Source organism: Chlorocebus sabaeus, chromosome 2 (assembly GCF_047675955.1).
Source record: "Chlorocebus sabaeus isolate Y175 chromosome 2, mChlSab1.0.hap1, whole genome shotgun sequence".
In the NCBI taxonomy this organism is placed as follows: domain Eukaryota; kingdom Metazoa; phylum Chordata; class Mammalia; order Primates; family Cercopithecidae; genus Chlorocebus; species Chlorocebus sabaeus.
Window position 1 is genome coordinate 34,959,159 of NC_132905.1, and position 14,938 is coordinate 34,974,096.

General features: G+C 45.2%; 1 protein-coding gene and 1 pseudogene across 3 annotated transcripts in view; both read right to left on the reverse strand.

Annotated features, from left to right (window-relative positions):
• Window positions 1-14,938, reverse strand: part of DNAAF9 (dynein axonemal assembly factor 9) — a 163,959-nt gene that overhangs the window by 45,639 nt on the left and 103,382 nt on the right. For all 3 annotated transcript variants that reach the window (XM_008019482.3, XM_037990851.2, XM_037990852.2), the window contains exons 21-25: window positions 12,866-12,969; window positions 6,416-6,562; window positions 5,247-5,335; window positions 3,232-3,333; window positions 2,844-2,961 (exon numbers count right to left, since the gene is read on the reverse strand). In XM_008019482.3, coding sequence (XP_008017673.3) covers window positions 2,844-2,961; window positions 3,232-3,333; window positions 5,247-5,335; window positions 6,416-6,562; window positions 12,866-12,969 — 560 coding nt within the window. The remainder of the gene's footprint in view (window positions 1-2,843; window positions 2,962-3,231; window positions 3,334-5,246; window positions 5,336-6,415; window positions 6,563-12,865; window positions 12,970-14,938) is intronic.
• LOC103247368 (NEDD8-conjugating enzyme UBE2F-like) lies at window positions 4,045-4,708 on the reverse strand (annotated as a pseudogene).

Consider the following 14,938-nt stretch of genomic DNA (forward strand, 5'->3'; position numbering starts at 1 on the left):
GGCATGGCAAGTGCCTCTGTAAATTTTTTTTCTTTTTTTTGAGATGGGAGTCTCCCTCTGCTGTCAGGCTGGAGTGCAGTGTGCAATTTTGGCTCACTGCAACCTCCGCCTCCCGGGTTCAAGTGATTCTCCTGCCTCAACCTCCTGAGTAGCTGGAACTACAGGTGCCGACTACCATGCCCAGCTAATTTTTTGTATTTTTAGTACAGACGGGGTTTCACCATGTTGGCCAGGATGGTCTCGATCTCTTGACCTTGTGATCCACCCGCCTTGGCCTCCCAAAGTCCTGGGATTACGGGCGTGAGCCACCACCCCCAGCCTGTAAGTTTTATTTCACAATACACAAGACTCACTGGGACAGGCCCAGTCACAAATATGCTAAAGCTAACCCTGGAAGTACTCATCACTTGAGCTACCCACATCAGCACAGAGAAGACGGCCGTGAATCCCTCTTCTTTTGTAGGACCCAGAAGCTGTCTCTTGTTCCCTCTGACCAGGGCCTCTACACCGTACCCCTTTCTACCCCTCAGGCAGTACTCCATGTTTATCCTCCTCCCATCCAGCTTTCCCTGTCTTCGTTCCTATTCCTCAGTGCCCAGGTCTCAGCCCCTCAAATCACAGCACATGTACATAAAGCCAGACATGTTTTTACTTTAAGGCCAGTCCAAAAGCACCATTTTTTTTTTTTTCAGATGGAGTCTCGCTCCATTGCCCAGGCTGGAGTGCAGTCGTGCGATCTCAGCTTACTACAACCTCTGCTTCCTGGGTTCATGCAACTCTCCTGTCTTGGCCTCCCAAGGAGCTGGGACTACAGGCACCTGCCACCACGCCTGGCTAATTTTTGTAGTTTTAGTAGAGACGGGGTTTCACCTTGTTGGTCAGGCTGGTCTTGAACTCTTGACCTTAGATGATCCACCTGCCTCAACCTCCCAAAGTGCTGGGATTACAGGCATGAGCCATCCCGCCCGGCCAAGCACCTTTGAATAAAATATAAATAAATATTGCACCTTTGAATAAAACATAACAAGTAGGTATTTTCAGATGCTTTACACTCTTGCCTTCGGGAAAAAATGACGTTTCTCATTGCTTAGTGCTTTTATTTCCTTTTGCAGCTGAGTATCTTCTAGACTCGCATGGAAATAAATGCCCTCTTTGAGCCTATTAAGACTTATGGTTCTGGGCTGTGCGCGGTGGTTCATGTCTGTAAACCCAGCGCTTTGGGAGGCCGAGGCGGGCAGATCACTTGAAGTAAGGAGATCCAGACCAGCCTGGCAACATGGTAAAACTCTGACTCTACTAAAAATACAAAAATTAGCTGGGCTTGGTGGCACATGCCTGTAATCCCAGCTACTGGGGAGGCTGAGGCTGGAGAATCACTTGAACCTGGGAGGCAGAGGTTGCAGTGAGCCGAGATCGGGCCACTGGACTCCAGCCTGGGCAACAGAGCGAGACTCCATTTCAAAAAAAAAAAAAAAAGGCTGGGCATGGTGGCTCATGCCTGTAATCCCAGCACTTTGGGAGGCCGAGGCAGGTGGGTCACTTGAGGTCAGGAGTTTGAGACCATCCTGGCCAACATGGTGAAACCCCATCTCCATTAAAAATACAAAAAATTAACAGGGCGTGGTGGCAGGTACCTGGAGTTCCAGCTACTTGAGAAGCCGATGCAGGAGAATTGCTTAAACCCAGGTGGCAGAGGTTGCAGATCGCGCCATTGCACTCCAGCCTAGGTGACAGAGCAAGACTCAAAAAAAAAAAAAAAAAAAAAAAAAAAAAGAAAAGAAAAAAAGACCATCCTGGCTAACATGGTGAAACCCCGTCTCTACTAAAAATACAAAAAGTTAGCCGGGCGTGGGGGCACGTGCCTGTAATCCTGGCTACTCAGGATGCTGAGGCAGGAGAATCCCTTGAACCCAGGAGGTGGAGGGTGCAGTGAGCCAAGATCACGCCACTGCACTCCTGCCTGGCCAACAGAGTGAGAGTGAGATTCTGTCTCAAAAAAAAAAAGAGACTTATGGTTCTGAAGGAACGGTGGGAGGGGGTCAAGAGGAGGAAAGTGTGAGGCAGGAGTAGATTAAAATCCACTCTGGGGGCCGGGCGCAGTGGCTCACACCTGTAATCCCAGCACTTGGGAGGCTGGGGTGGGCAGATCACCTGAGGTCAGGAGTTTGAGACCAGCCTGGTCAACATGGTGAAACCCTGTCTCTACCAAAAATACAAAAATTAGCCAGGCGCGGTGATGCATGCCTGTAATCCCAGCTACTCAGGAGTCTGAGGCGGGAGAATCACTTGAGCCCAGGAGGCGGAGGCTGCAGTAAGCCAAGATCACGCCAGTGCACTCCACCCTGGGCAACAACAACAACAAAAAACCAAAACAAACAAACAAACAAAAAAACCTCCACTCTGGGGAAGATAGTGTTTATAAAGTATCACTTTACTCTGCTGATTTCAGCAAGGCCTGAATAACATGGGTGCCCTTCCCTGTATTAAGCACAATGTGTCAACCACTGCCAGGTAAGTTCCTGTCACAGTCAGGAAGAGCTGATAGCATGAAAGCACTGAGTAGGAGTTTAAATGTTCTTGAGAGGCCAGGGGAGGGCACGGCAAGATGCCAGGGTTTTGTCACTGTCATGAGGCTTGGCCAGGGTAAATGTAGACACCTGACACAGACATTGTACACAGCAGGTTGCATGTGTATCATTACATTTCAGGATCCAAGGAAGTGGAGAGTCCTGTAACAGGGACTCCATCTGAGTTCTTGTTGTTAACTGACACAAAAGATCCAGGGGCAGGCTCTCAAGACTATCTTCCTGTGAATTCCCAACATATCTAGTGAGCTCCTCTACCTTGTCATTTTCTACTCTGTGAGTAGGGTTGATTTCAGCTTGCTGCAGCAGGACAGGAAGATGGGTCCTCATCACAGGCTCCTGGCTAATGCTGCTGATGGCGAAATGCTGGAGAAACCTAAAAACACAAAGACAATGCTATTATGTTACCATCCTAGCCTTTCCTGAAGGTGCCTACTCACATGAAAAAGTTTTTACTTAATTGTTGAAAAATAAACCTTGGAGAGATTCTCTCTAGAGAATAAAATTGTGTACAGTGTGTTTCTGCGAAACTTTACAGTGATCTCTAAGAAATTACAAGAAAAAGGAGCTAAAAGGACCAACATTGAGGTTTCTGACATTTCAAAAGCCAGAATATTAAACATCTATAAACAGAATCAGAGCTTACCAGTCCAGCTCTGGGAGTCTGGCTGAGAGTAACTTTAGGGAACTCCGTTTCTCCCCAGCAGGCTGGCTCAGGGCACTGAAGAGCTTCTGTGCACTGGAGTGTCTGGAATAACAAAAGCTCACAGATTAGAAGTCCATCTTCCTTTAGCACATACACTTTACAAAACTGGTTCTGATGTTTTCAAGCCAGAGTCCAGTGACAGAGTCAACTCTTCCAAAACACCCATTTCAGACTTAAACAAAATGAGGTGTTAGTGCATGATGATGGGTACTTCCACATAGAAAGGTTGGCCTGAAATCCCTTGATAATACCATGAGTTTCTGATTCTTGGTGGTTTCACTTCTCTTCTTTTTTTTCTTTTGAGACAGAGTCTCGCTCTGTCACTCAGGCTGGAATGCAGTGGTACAATCTTGGCTCACTGCAACCTCTGCCGCCCAGGTTCCAGAGATTCTCCAGCCTCAGCCTCCCGAGCAGCTGAGATTATAGGCGCATATCACCACGACCGGCTAGTTTTTGTATTTTTAAAAGAGATGAGGTATCACCTTGTTGGCCAGGCTGGTCTTGAACTCCCGACCTCAGGTGATCCACCACCTCGGCCTCCCAAAGTCCTGGGATTACAGGCTTGAACCACTGTGCCCGACCTTTTTCTTTCTTTTTTTTTTTTTTTAAAGAAGCCTTTGATGTATTATGTTGAATTCTCCATATACAATGAGCAATCATGAAGATGGTCTTCTTCAGGGCAACATGGTCACAGGACTGGGGCAATCCAGGGGACTGAGAGGGAGCATGAGGATGGGATGCGGGGCTACCTCTTGCTATTTCACATTAGAGACAAACTGTAACACAGTCCATGGGCCTGCAATCACCCCCTTTTATCATCTGGCATAATGCTTGATGTAGTTGTCCACTTTATTCTGGAAGTCCTCCTTGTCCTGCAAATGATGTTCTGCAGCTTCAATATTCAGTGGATCATCAAAATTCAAAAGATCAGTAAACAAAGAGTTTAATCCCCAAACGACATCCTTTAATGTTCTCATGGGAGCCCAGCTGTGCCGTCAATTGAATGTTCTCTCAGTAAACTCAGACATATTTCCCCTATCTCTGTGATGTTGAGGTGCCAGATCTTGGTCAGGCATTTCATTTTGGGAGGCATCATGTTGTATGCATCCGGAACTTCAAACTGAAATTTTCCACCCTGGTAGTAACCCTCATCTGGAGTTACTGTTAGCTGAAAACAGTGAAGCTTGTTTGGATCAGGAAAATGCACTTTACATGTACAAGGTAAATTAGCCTCAAGTTCTGCAACCTCTGTAGTCCCAACTGCTAAGTGGGAGGATCACCCGAGCCTGGGAGGTCGAGGCTGCAGTGAGCCAGGACCGCACCACTGCACTCTACCCTGGGTGACAGAGTAAGACCCTGGGCTCCCTGAGACAGGTGAGACTGGCTCAGCGCCCAACACCATGCCTGGCCTGGGTCAGGGCTATGAGAGGCGGCCCCTCATAGCTACACTGGCTCCTGGCAGTGGGGACCTTTTTTGTTTTTTTTTTTTTGAGAAAGCGTCTTGATCCATCACTCAGGCTGAAGTGCAGTGGCACGGTCATGGCTCACTGCAACTTTTAACTCCTGGTCTCAAGTAACCCTTCCACCCTGGCCTCCTGAGTAGCTGAAACTACAGGCATGTTCCACTATACCCAGCTAATTTTTAAGTTTTTGTAGGGATGGGGTCTCACTATGTTGCCCAGGCAGGCTGGTCTTGAACTCTTGTGCTCAATTCATCCTCCTGCCTCAGCCTCCCAAAGTGTTAGGATAACAAGTGTGAGGCACTGCACGTGGCCCTCTCTTGCTTTCTATTCTCCCAAGGGCACCGGCTACCTGCAAGTTGGCAGCATTGAAATGTCTGTGTTGACCCTTTCAGAAGCCAAGACCCCTGTGTTACATAATGCGAGGCATCCTGCAGAGAAAGCACGCCCACAAAGCCTAGGGAAGCAAGCACAAATATTGAAGCAGCCACTTACAATCTCTTTTGTTCCACAGATAATCCATCTTCCTGGATCACTTTTAAAGAGAGCCCTGAGTTATCCTGCTGTTGCCAGAGGGAGAAGACCTAAACAAAACAGAATTTGAGCAAAGAACACTTTAAACCCAACAACAGGATATGGAACCCACATGGGTATTTGATGGTTGTTGAAAATCTAGACTGTCACTGCAGAGAAAATGACTATAACAAACAAGTTTGCTTCAAAAATAGAGGCCTGAAGCAATTTTGTTCTGTATTTTTAAAAACCAGAATGTCTTTCTGGGTTACTCCCCCAGGGATTCTGCTCCTTGAGAGGTCAGGAAGCATGGAGAAAGGGGTCAGGTAACACTGTCCTCGCAGCAGAGGCATGTTCTCCTCTAGGGATACAGACAGGAGTGGTTCAAGTAACTCCTGCCTAGAGGCAGAGGGATGGCTGAAGAGAATCTAAAGGGCTGTCTTTACTTTCCCAGATTGAAAGGATAAGCACAAGGAGGTAAAAAGGTCCAGCAAAGCTGGGAGACACAGATTGGGCTGAGAAGCTATTCTACAGCCAAGGTCAACTCTTGCATCCTCTATGGTCTGCGAATCTGACCTGAGGGAGGAACACTGTCCCATCACAAGCTGCTGTAATCACACCTTTTCAAGAATTCCCACTAGTCATGAGGTTAGCCATCAGTTTGGCTTTGGCTACTGCTTGGTCTCTAAGTGGGTCGTATCATTCTTGTAAACTCCCTCATCTATGCAATCTGTGCTGAGCACCTATAATGTGCAGTCTGCCAGGTGGTACCATTCGCAAGAGGGACTGTGACCCATGGGGAAGGAGAGTATAGGGTGGCAAAGAGAACACTAATTCAGTAGGTAGGGCCCAACAATTCAATAAAGTAGCTAAATAAGAGACAACCCTAATTAAGATTTAAAGAGGACAAAGTAGATTTTTTCTTAAAGGCTAAAAACCCTCTTGTTCAGTTTCTTTAGGCTCTCACCTCTCCCTGCCAACAGCACCATTCCAGAACCTGAAGGGTTTAGAAGCAGTCACCGCACACCAGCCAGCCCTCGTAACTCTGCCTCTCATCACTTCACTGTTAGCCCCAAGATGCTGCCTTACCATTTATATTGCTAGGGGGAAAAAAAGTAGTAGTAGTTTTGCTGAATAATGACTGATGTTACCTCTGAGTAAAATGCTTGGTATATCTTCGATTTGGGGAAAAGGGCAATCATCAGAAAACTGCTTGATCCATGGAAATGAACTGGGAGGTGAGGAAGCAATGAGCTTTTGAAGTCTATGAGAAGAGCAGCAACAGTACTGGTGGAATCCTGAAGCGAAAAGGAGGGAGCATCAGCAAGAAGGGCATCTGCGCAATTATAGCAATCACAACTACTGCCAGAACACACAGAATCAATTTCGGTACAATTATTGTCACATTATGTAGCTCACTGGGGTTTGGTATAGATGTGCTTTACTTATAGGAGATACAGGAAATAAAGGATTTTTTTTTTTTTTTTTTTTTTTTTTGAGACAGGGTCTTGCTATGTCACCCAGGCTAGAGTGTGATGGCTCACTGCAGCCTCGAACTCCTGGGCTCAAGCAATTCTTCTGCCTCAGCCCCTCAAGTAGCTGAGACTACAGACACTTGCCACCATGCCTGGCTACTTTTTTAAAAACTTTTTGCAGAGACAGGGGCTTTCTATGTTGCCCAGGCTGATCTCAAACTCCTGGTCTCAAGTGATCCTCCCACCTTGGCCTCCCCAAGTGTTGGGATTACAGGAGTGAGCCACCACCCCAATCTGGATTTTTTCCCCTAAAGTGAAAATGTCATCTCAAAATTCGTTCTAGGATATTAATCCCTTATCAGATAAATGATTTGTGAATATTTTCTTCCATTCTGAGGATTGTCTTTTCACTCTCTGGATAATGTCCTTTAATACACAGAAGTTTTAAATATTGACGGAGTCCAATTTACATATTTTTTCATTTGCTGTCTGTGCTTTTAGTATCACACCCAAGAAATCATTGCCAAATCCAGTACCATCAAGATTTTCTCCTGTATTTTCTTCAAAGAGTTTTATCATTTTAGCTCTGTGTTTTTTTTTTTTTTTTTTTTTTTTTTTTTTTTTTTTTTGAGATGGAGTCTCACTCTGTTGTCCAGGCTGGAGTGCAAAAGCGTGATCTCAGCTCGCAGCAACCTCCGCCTCCTGGGTTCAAGCGATTCTCCTGCTTCAGCCTCCCGAGTAGCTGGGACTACAGGTGCGTGCCACTGTGCCCAGCTAATGCTTGTATTTTCAGGAGAGATGGGGTTTCACTATGCTGGCCAGGCTGGTCTCGAACTCCTGACCTCATGATCTGCCTGCCTCGGCCTCCCAAAGTGCTGGGATTGCATATTGTTTTAGCTCTTAACGTTTATGTTTTTGATCCATTTTCAGTTAACTTATTGTACAGGGCATAAAGTAAGGGTCAAACTTCATTCTCTTGCACACGGATATCTAGTTTTCCCAGCACCATTTTTTTTTTTTTTGAGACAGGGTCCCACTCAGGGCACCTGTGCCCAGGTTGGAGTGCAGTGGCGCCATCTTGGCTGACTGGCCTCCACCTCCTGGGTTCAAGCGATTCTCATGCTTCAGCCTCCTGCCTGGCTGGGATTACAGGGGCCCGCCCACCACACCCAGCTAATTTCTGTATTTTTAGTACAGACAGGGTTTTGCCATGTTGGCCAGGCTGGTCTCAAACTCTTAGCCTCAAATGATCTGCCCTCCTCGGCCTCCCAAAGTGCTGGGATTACAGGTGTGAGCCACCGCACCAGGTCTCTCAGCACCATTAGTTAAAAAGACTGTCCTTTTGACATTGAATGGTTCTGGCATCCTTGTCAAAAATGATTTGATACAAAAGTTTATTTCTGGGCTCTCCATGGGTCTAGTCCACTGGTCCATATGCCTGACCTTTTGCCAGTACCACACTGTTAGGTCACTGTAGCTTCGCAGTGAGTTTTGAAACAAGAAAATGTATGTGTTACAACTTTCTTTTTCAAGATTGTTTTAAACAATCAGGGTCCCTTGAGAGTCTATATATTCTATATGAAGTTTAGGATGGGTTTTCCTCTTTCTTTTTTTTTTGAAACATAGTTTTCACTCTGTTACCCAGGTTGGAGTGTAGTGGCACAATCTCGGCTCACTGCAACCTCTGCCTCCCAGGTTCAAGTGATTCTTGTGCCTCAGCATTCCGAGTAGCTGGGATTATAGGTATGTGCCACCACATCTTCCTAATTTTTGTATTATTAATAGAGACAGGGTTTCATCATGCTGGCCAGGTTGGTCTCAAACTCCTGACCTAAAGTGATCCACCTGCCTCAGCCTCTTAAAGTGCTGGGATTGTAAGTGTGAGCCATCACGTCCGGCAGGGGTTTCCTATCTGCAAAAAATGCCATTGGGATTTTGATACGGACGGCACTGAACCTGTAGATTGCGTTGGGCAGTATTGTCTTAATATTAAGTCTTCTGATTCATGAACATGGATGTTTTTCCTTCATTTAGGTTGTCTTTAATTTTTCTGCAATATTTTACAGTTTTCAGTGTACAAATCTCTCATTTTCTTGGTTAAATTTACTCCTTAGTACTTTACTGTTTTTGATGCTAATGTAAATTGAATTGTTTTCTTTTTTTGAGACAGGGTCTCACTCTGTTGCTCAGGCTAGAGCACAGTGTGGCATGATCACAGCTCACTGCAACTGCTGCCTCCTGGGCTCAGGAGATCCCCCCACCTCACCTCTCAAGTAGCTTGGGACTACAGACATGTGCCACCATGCCCCACTAATTTTAAAAAAATTTTTGAGGCTGGGTGCACTCCAGCCTGGGTGACAGAGCAAGACTCCATCTAAATAATAATAATAATCATCATCATCTTTTGTAGAGATGGAGTTTCACCACGTTACCCAGGCTTGTCTCAAAGTCCTGGACTCAAGTGATCCACCTGCCTTGGCCTCCCAAAGTGCTGGCATTACAGGCTTCAGCCACTGCATCCAGCCCTGAAATTGTTTTATTAATATCGTTCTCAGATTGTTCACTGGTAGGGCATAGAAATGAAACTCATTTTGAAAAAAATTATAAAAATAGAACAGAGAAGAAAGTTAAAAAAAATTAATCGAAAGTCCTACCACCTAAACCCAACTATAGCTAACATTTAGTACTTTCGTTTTCCATTTTTTTTTTCCCAGAGACAGCGTTTTGCTCTGTCTCCCAGGCTGGAGTCCAGTGGTACAATCATAGCTCATTGCAAGTTCGAGCTCATTGCAACCTCGAATTTCTGGGCTCAAGTGATCCTCCCACCTAAGTCTCCCAAATAGCTGTGACTTCAGGCACATGCCATCATGCTGGGCCTTTTTTTTTCTTTTCTTTTTTGAGATGGAGTTTCACCAGCCTTGGTGCCCAGGCTAGAGTGCAATGGTGCAATCTCGGCTCACTGCAACCTCCCCCTCCCGGGTTAAAGTGATTCTCCTGCCTCAGTCTTCCGAGTAACTGGGACCACAGGCGCGCAGTACCATGCATAGCTAATTTCTGTATTTTTAGTAGAGACGGCATTTCACCATGCTGGTGAGGCTGGTCTCGAACTCCTGACCTCAGGTGATCCGCCCTTCTCGGCCTCCCAAAGTGCTAGGATTACAGGCGTGAACCACCATGCCCAGCCCCATATCCTGTTTTTAAAACTTAATTTATCATTACCATCAGCCATGTTATCATATACTGTCAGTAAACATTTCCAGTGACTGCACTCTCTCACCCTCTTGGGCCACCCCCATGGCTTGACATGAGCTATTCCAGTTTTCCTCTGCCAACAGTTCCTTAGTATAAGTTAGTATACTTTAATACTATATTAGTATAATTTAACAATAAATGCTAGTTTACTATTACATATGATAGCAGGAGGTTGTTTCTGATGTAATTTCTTCTATCTGTTAAGTAGACTCATGTCCTCTGAACACCCCTGACCTGGGACTCAGTGTTTCCATGTTAATAAAGATACAACTCTTTGCAGAAAAAAAATACTAACTCATTTGTCTAAATCACCAAAAATGTTTTTCCGAATTTTAAAAATTTGCCTTTTGAAATACTTTTTAAAAATTATTAAAAATATATATATATATATATTTTTTGTGACATTCTCACTCTGTAGCCCAGGCTGGAGTGCAGTGGTGCGATCTCGGCTCACTGCAACCTCAGCCTCCCAGGTTGATGTGATTCTGCTGCCTCAGCCTCCCAAGTAGCCTGGATTACAGGCGTGTACCACCACGCCCAGTTAATTTTTGTTTAGTAGAGATGGGGTTTCACCATGTTGGCTAGGCTGGTCTTGAACTCCTGACCTCAGGTGATCCACCTACCCCAGTCTCCCAAAGTACTGGGATTACAGGCATGAGCCACTGTGCCTGGCCATAAAAAATTATTTTTTATTTTTAATTAATACATAATATGCACATATTTATGGGGTATAATGTATTGTTTCAATACATGTATACATTATGTAATGATTAAATCAGGGTAATGAACGAGAAATCCATCACCTCAAACATTTATCATTCAGAATCTTCTCTTCTAGCTATTTTGAGATCTAAACACCTTACTGTTGACTGCAGGCACCCTACTGTGCAACAGAACACTAGAACTTACTCATCCTTTCTAACTTTGTATTCATTGATTAACCCCTCCCCATCCCCTAAAATACTTTTTAAAGGGTTTTGTATTACTAATTAGTCTGATAAATTTTATGATATACCCATACAATGGAATACTACTTAGCAATAAAGAGAACACAGCTATTTACATACACAACATGGATGAATCTAAAAATCACTATGTTAAGTGGAAAATGTCAGACTCAAAGGATACAGAATAGATGATGTTCATTTATATAACATTTTAGAAAATGCAAACTAATATATAGTGACAAAAGCTAATCAGTGGTTGTCTGAACCCAGGAGTGGAGGGAAAGATGATCTGTAAAAGGGCATGAGGAAATATTTTGGTTTGATTGTAAAGGTGGTTTCATGAATGTACACATCTGCCAAAGCTTTAAATCAAAACAGTTAGTTGTATTTACAGTACACTTCAATAAGTTAAATTGTCAGCAAAAAATTTTTAAAAATCAGTAACTGGTCAGCCGGGTGCCGTGGCTCACACCTGTAATCCCAGGACTTTGGGAGGCCGAGGTGGGCGGACCACGAGGTCAGGAGATCGAGACTATCCTGGCTAACAAAGTGAAACCCCTGTCTCTACTAAAAATACAAAAAATTATCCAGGCTTGGTGGCGGGCACCTGTAGTCCCAGCTACTCAGGAGGCTGAGGCGGGAGAATGACGTGAACCTGGTAGGTGGAGCTTGCAGTGAGCCGAGATGGCACCACTGCACTCCCGCCTGGGCAACAGAGTGAGACTCCGTCTCAAAAAAAAAAAATTCAGTAACTGGTCAAATTTGACTAATTTTTCCTTTAGAATTTCTTGTATTGTTTCTAAGCTTAGGAAGTCTTCTAACCCCTAGAAGTTTAATAAATATTCATTTTTATATTCTATTTGTGAAATTTAAATATACTTAATTTTAATCCCTCAGAAGTTCATTTTGATTTTTGGTAGAGGTAACAATCTATTTTTTGTCAAAATTAGCTACTTATCATCCTAGTACTGTGCTTTTCATGATGCATTCTTTCTTCTCTGATATTGGAAGACTCTTTAACCTAATGGCAAAGCTTTAATCTAATATCACCATTCAATGTGTCCAATTGGTCTGCCTACATTTCTGAACAGCCTTTAAGGCTGCAGGCTCTATATGGAAGAAAAACTTGCTCAAAGAATTTGTTTTCTGAGCCATCTGACCAAAATACCTCACATAGTCTCTGTCCTAGTTCCCAGACAGACTGGCTGTGAGGCTGAGACCAGGCAGAGTGGCGGGCCTGCCCTCTGCTCTGGTGTTGCACTGAGACAAGCTGTGCCTTGGCCACAGAGTAAAGGCTAGGAGAAATTCATCACTACCCTCTTCCCCTTAAGGTGAAGGGGAAGTGTTGGTGCAGCCTGGTGAACTTAGAGGACTGTTACAGGATGGTGGAACTTTTACAGAGCTGGAGAGGAAGTCTGGGTGTATGAGGGAGGAGGGGTTAAACTCTCACAGGGAAAGTGAGCCATTTCTCTCCCTCTCTGGCTCACTTACAATCCTGTCCATGCTAATGTGTATGTGAAGCCTCATCAATACCACAGGATGCAGCTCCTTTCTGGTTTTTCAGTGGGTGAGCCTTGTGTCCCTGGGTCTGGAGGCCAGCTGAGAGGGGCCACTGGAGGCCTTCTCAGCCTGTGTTATAGTCCTCTTTAGGGTGAATGAATTGGGCATGGGGAGCTGCTGGCCCTTCTGACCAGAAGCCCTTTCTAGGTAAACCCTTTACAGAGCAGTGAGGTTGACGAGGCTCATAAGTGTCTTGAGAATGCCCAGGCCTCTCCACAACCTCCCTCCCTGACTGCCTCAGTGGCTATGCTGGTTCCTGACATACTGCCCTGTGGTAGTGGAGGGGAGACAGGAGTTATTTAGTTTTCCCCTCAAAAGTGTGAGGAACTTTCCGACCAAAAAAGCCACTGACTAGTAAAACACCTACCCCATCATAGAAGGAAATGGAATTCATGTGATCCTTGGAAATGATGATACTTCCATGACGACAGTGAGAAAACAGAAGGCCACTAGAGAAGAAATGAACATTCCCTGGAAGGAAAAGAGAGTTGGTCAGAGCTGGAAGGCTGGGTGCTCTGGGTCAGATTCCAATGTCCTCTTGCACAGCAGTGTGGTAACTAGAGGCCAGTATCAGTACCAATTACGTTATGCAATTTGTATACTGAGCCCTGTGCTCTGAGGAAGCCAAAGTAACCTCCTAGAGCCTCAGAGGGAAACGAGGCATCAGATGCAGTCTTTGCGTAAGAATTAGAAAAACAAGTGAATAAACTATCAGCTAATGGGGAGAAGCAAAATTCACATTCCCTTATGAGTATCTTCCAGGGAAACACACTAAAAAAGTCTTTGGGTATATCTGCTCCATTTACTGAGTTTACAGATTTTCCTTTCTTCTGCTTTGCCAGAAGCTGGCTCAGCCCTAGAGAGACCACATCCCTCACTTAGGGCCCGAGAAGGAGCACTCGACTCTCAGCTGAAGACTGGTGAAGGGAGCTTAAGGTCCCTGTGCCCAGTAATGGAACATTTGAGTTAGGTAATGAGTAGGTTCTACAGACACTGGGGGGTTGCTCTTCTGTAGTTCACAAAAGCAAGATGGGTGGCAGGCGGACACGGATGTGGGTTGCTCAGAACAAGGATTCAAGTCTAAGGAGAGCTGTTGTGTCCTGGATGGTCAAGGTCATATACAGCAGCTCGGTATAGGCCCTAGGGAGCAGACCATGGAAAAGATGGACAACTAAGATGACAAAGATTAATTCTGGGCCTGGGCTTGCTTTGGAGACACAAAAGCAGCACCCAGAGCACCCATAAGACTCCTAGGTGAAGCTGCCCTCTGGGGCTGGTCCAAGCTGAATCTTCCATTCCTATAACAGCTTTTCTTTCCATGTTTCTGCATACAGAGAGGAGATGAAGTAGTTCTTAAAGCTCAAGGCACAGGTTTGAGTTTATTGTCATTAAGACCTCATTGCCAAGGCAAAGGTCAAGAGATAAATAAGTGAGACCGATTCCTTGAGTTGTAGCTCCAGAAAAGCAGTGCAAAGCTCTGGAGACGGGAATGACAAGAATAGCGAAGGCCAGGAGTCTGAGGGCTGCATTCGCATCCTGGGTGAGGAATCTAGAGACTGCAAGCTTTGAAGCTTCCTGAGGAGGTGAGGTTTCAGAAGGAAGGGAGGGGCCTAGTATGTGTTCACAGCAGACAGGAGAAGTGAAGGGAGAAGGAGGCGGTTTTTACGTACGAGAAGAACTGGCACCTGCCTCTCATGGAAGAACCAGATGCCCAGTCAGAGGGACATGCCAACTTTAAAATGTGTGGCAGCCACAGCCAGCAACTACCCAGTTCAAGCTCCGGAAACCTCTACTCTCCAACAAGTAGCTTGGCTTTCCATGCATACTGCCTTTTTCTGAGGCCCTCCGAAAAGGAAGCTACTCATGCCTCAGCCTCATCCTGTACCAACCCCAAAGTTCCTCCATGCTGCTCCCAGGCCATTCTCCCCAACACCACAGCACGATACTTTCATTCCTCTAGAGACACAAGCCCCTCCCTCTACCGCTCACACCTACTGCCCTCCTGACCATGCCATATTTCAAATCACTCTGAATGTGCTCAGTCTTCCCCTCCAATGCAAACACTTCCATTCCTTCTTAGAGCAGTAAAGCTGCACCCAGAGTGACTTCTGAAATCTCCAGCCCAGCAGCTACTCTCTGACTCCAGCACCCCATCCCCCTTTTAGCTGTCTCCCTCCCCACACTCCATCCTCTGATGTCACTGAGCTTTCACAGTCATGGTATTTGCATTTTCCCCTATTGCTCAGAAATTTCTGATATTCTTCTCATCTACATCAAGGGCAGATCTTCTGGGACAAGACTTACCTTTAATCTTTGTTCTGTTAAAAGAAAGGAATGGGAACAGGTTTCATGCAGTATTTACTAAGCACCACACATGTCATACATTATAGTTTTCTGTTAAGAGGTGGTATTGTTTTTTTCTCATAGGATAGATGAGAAA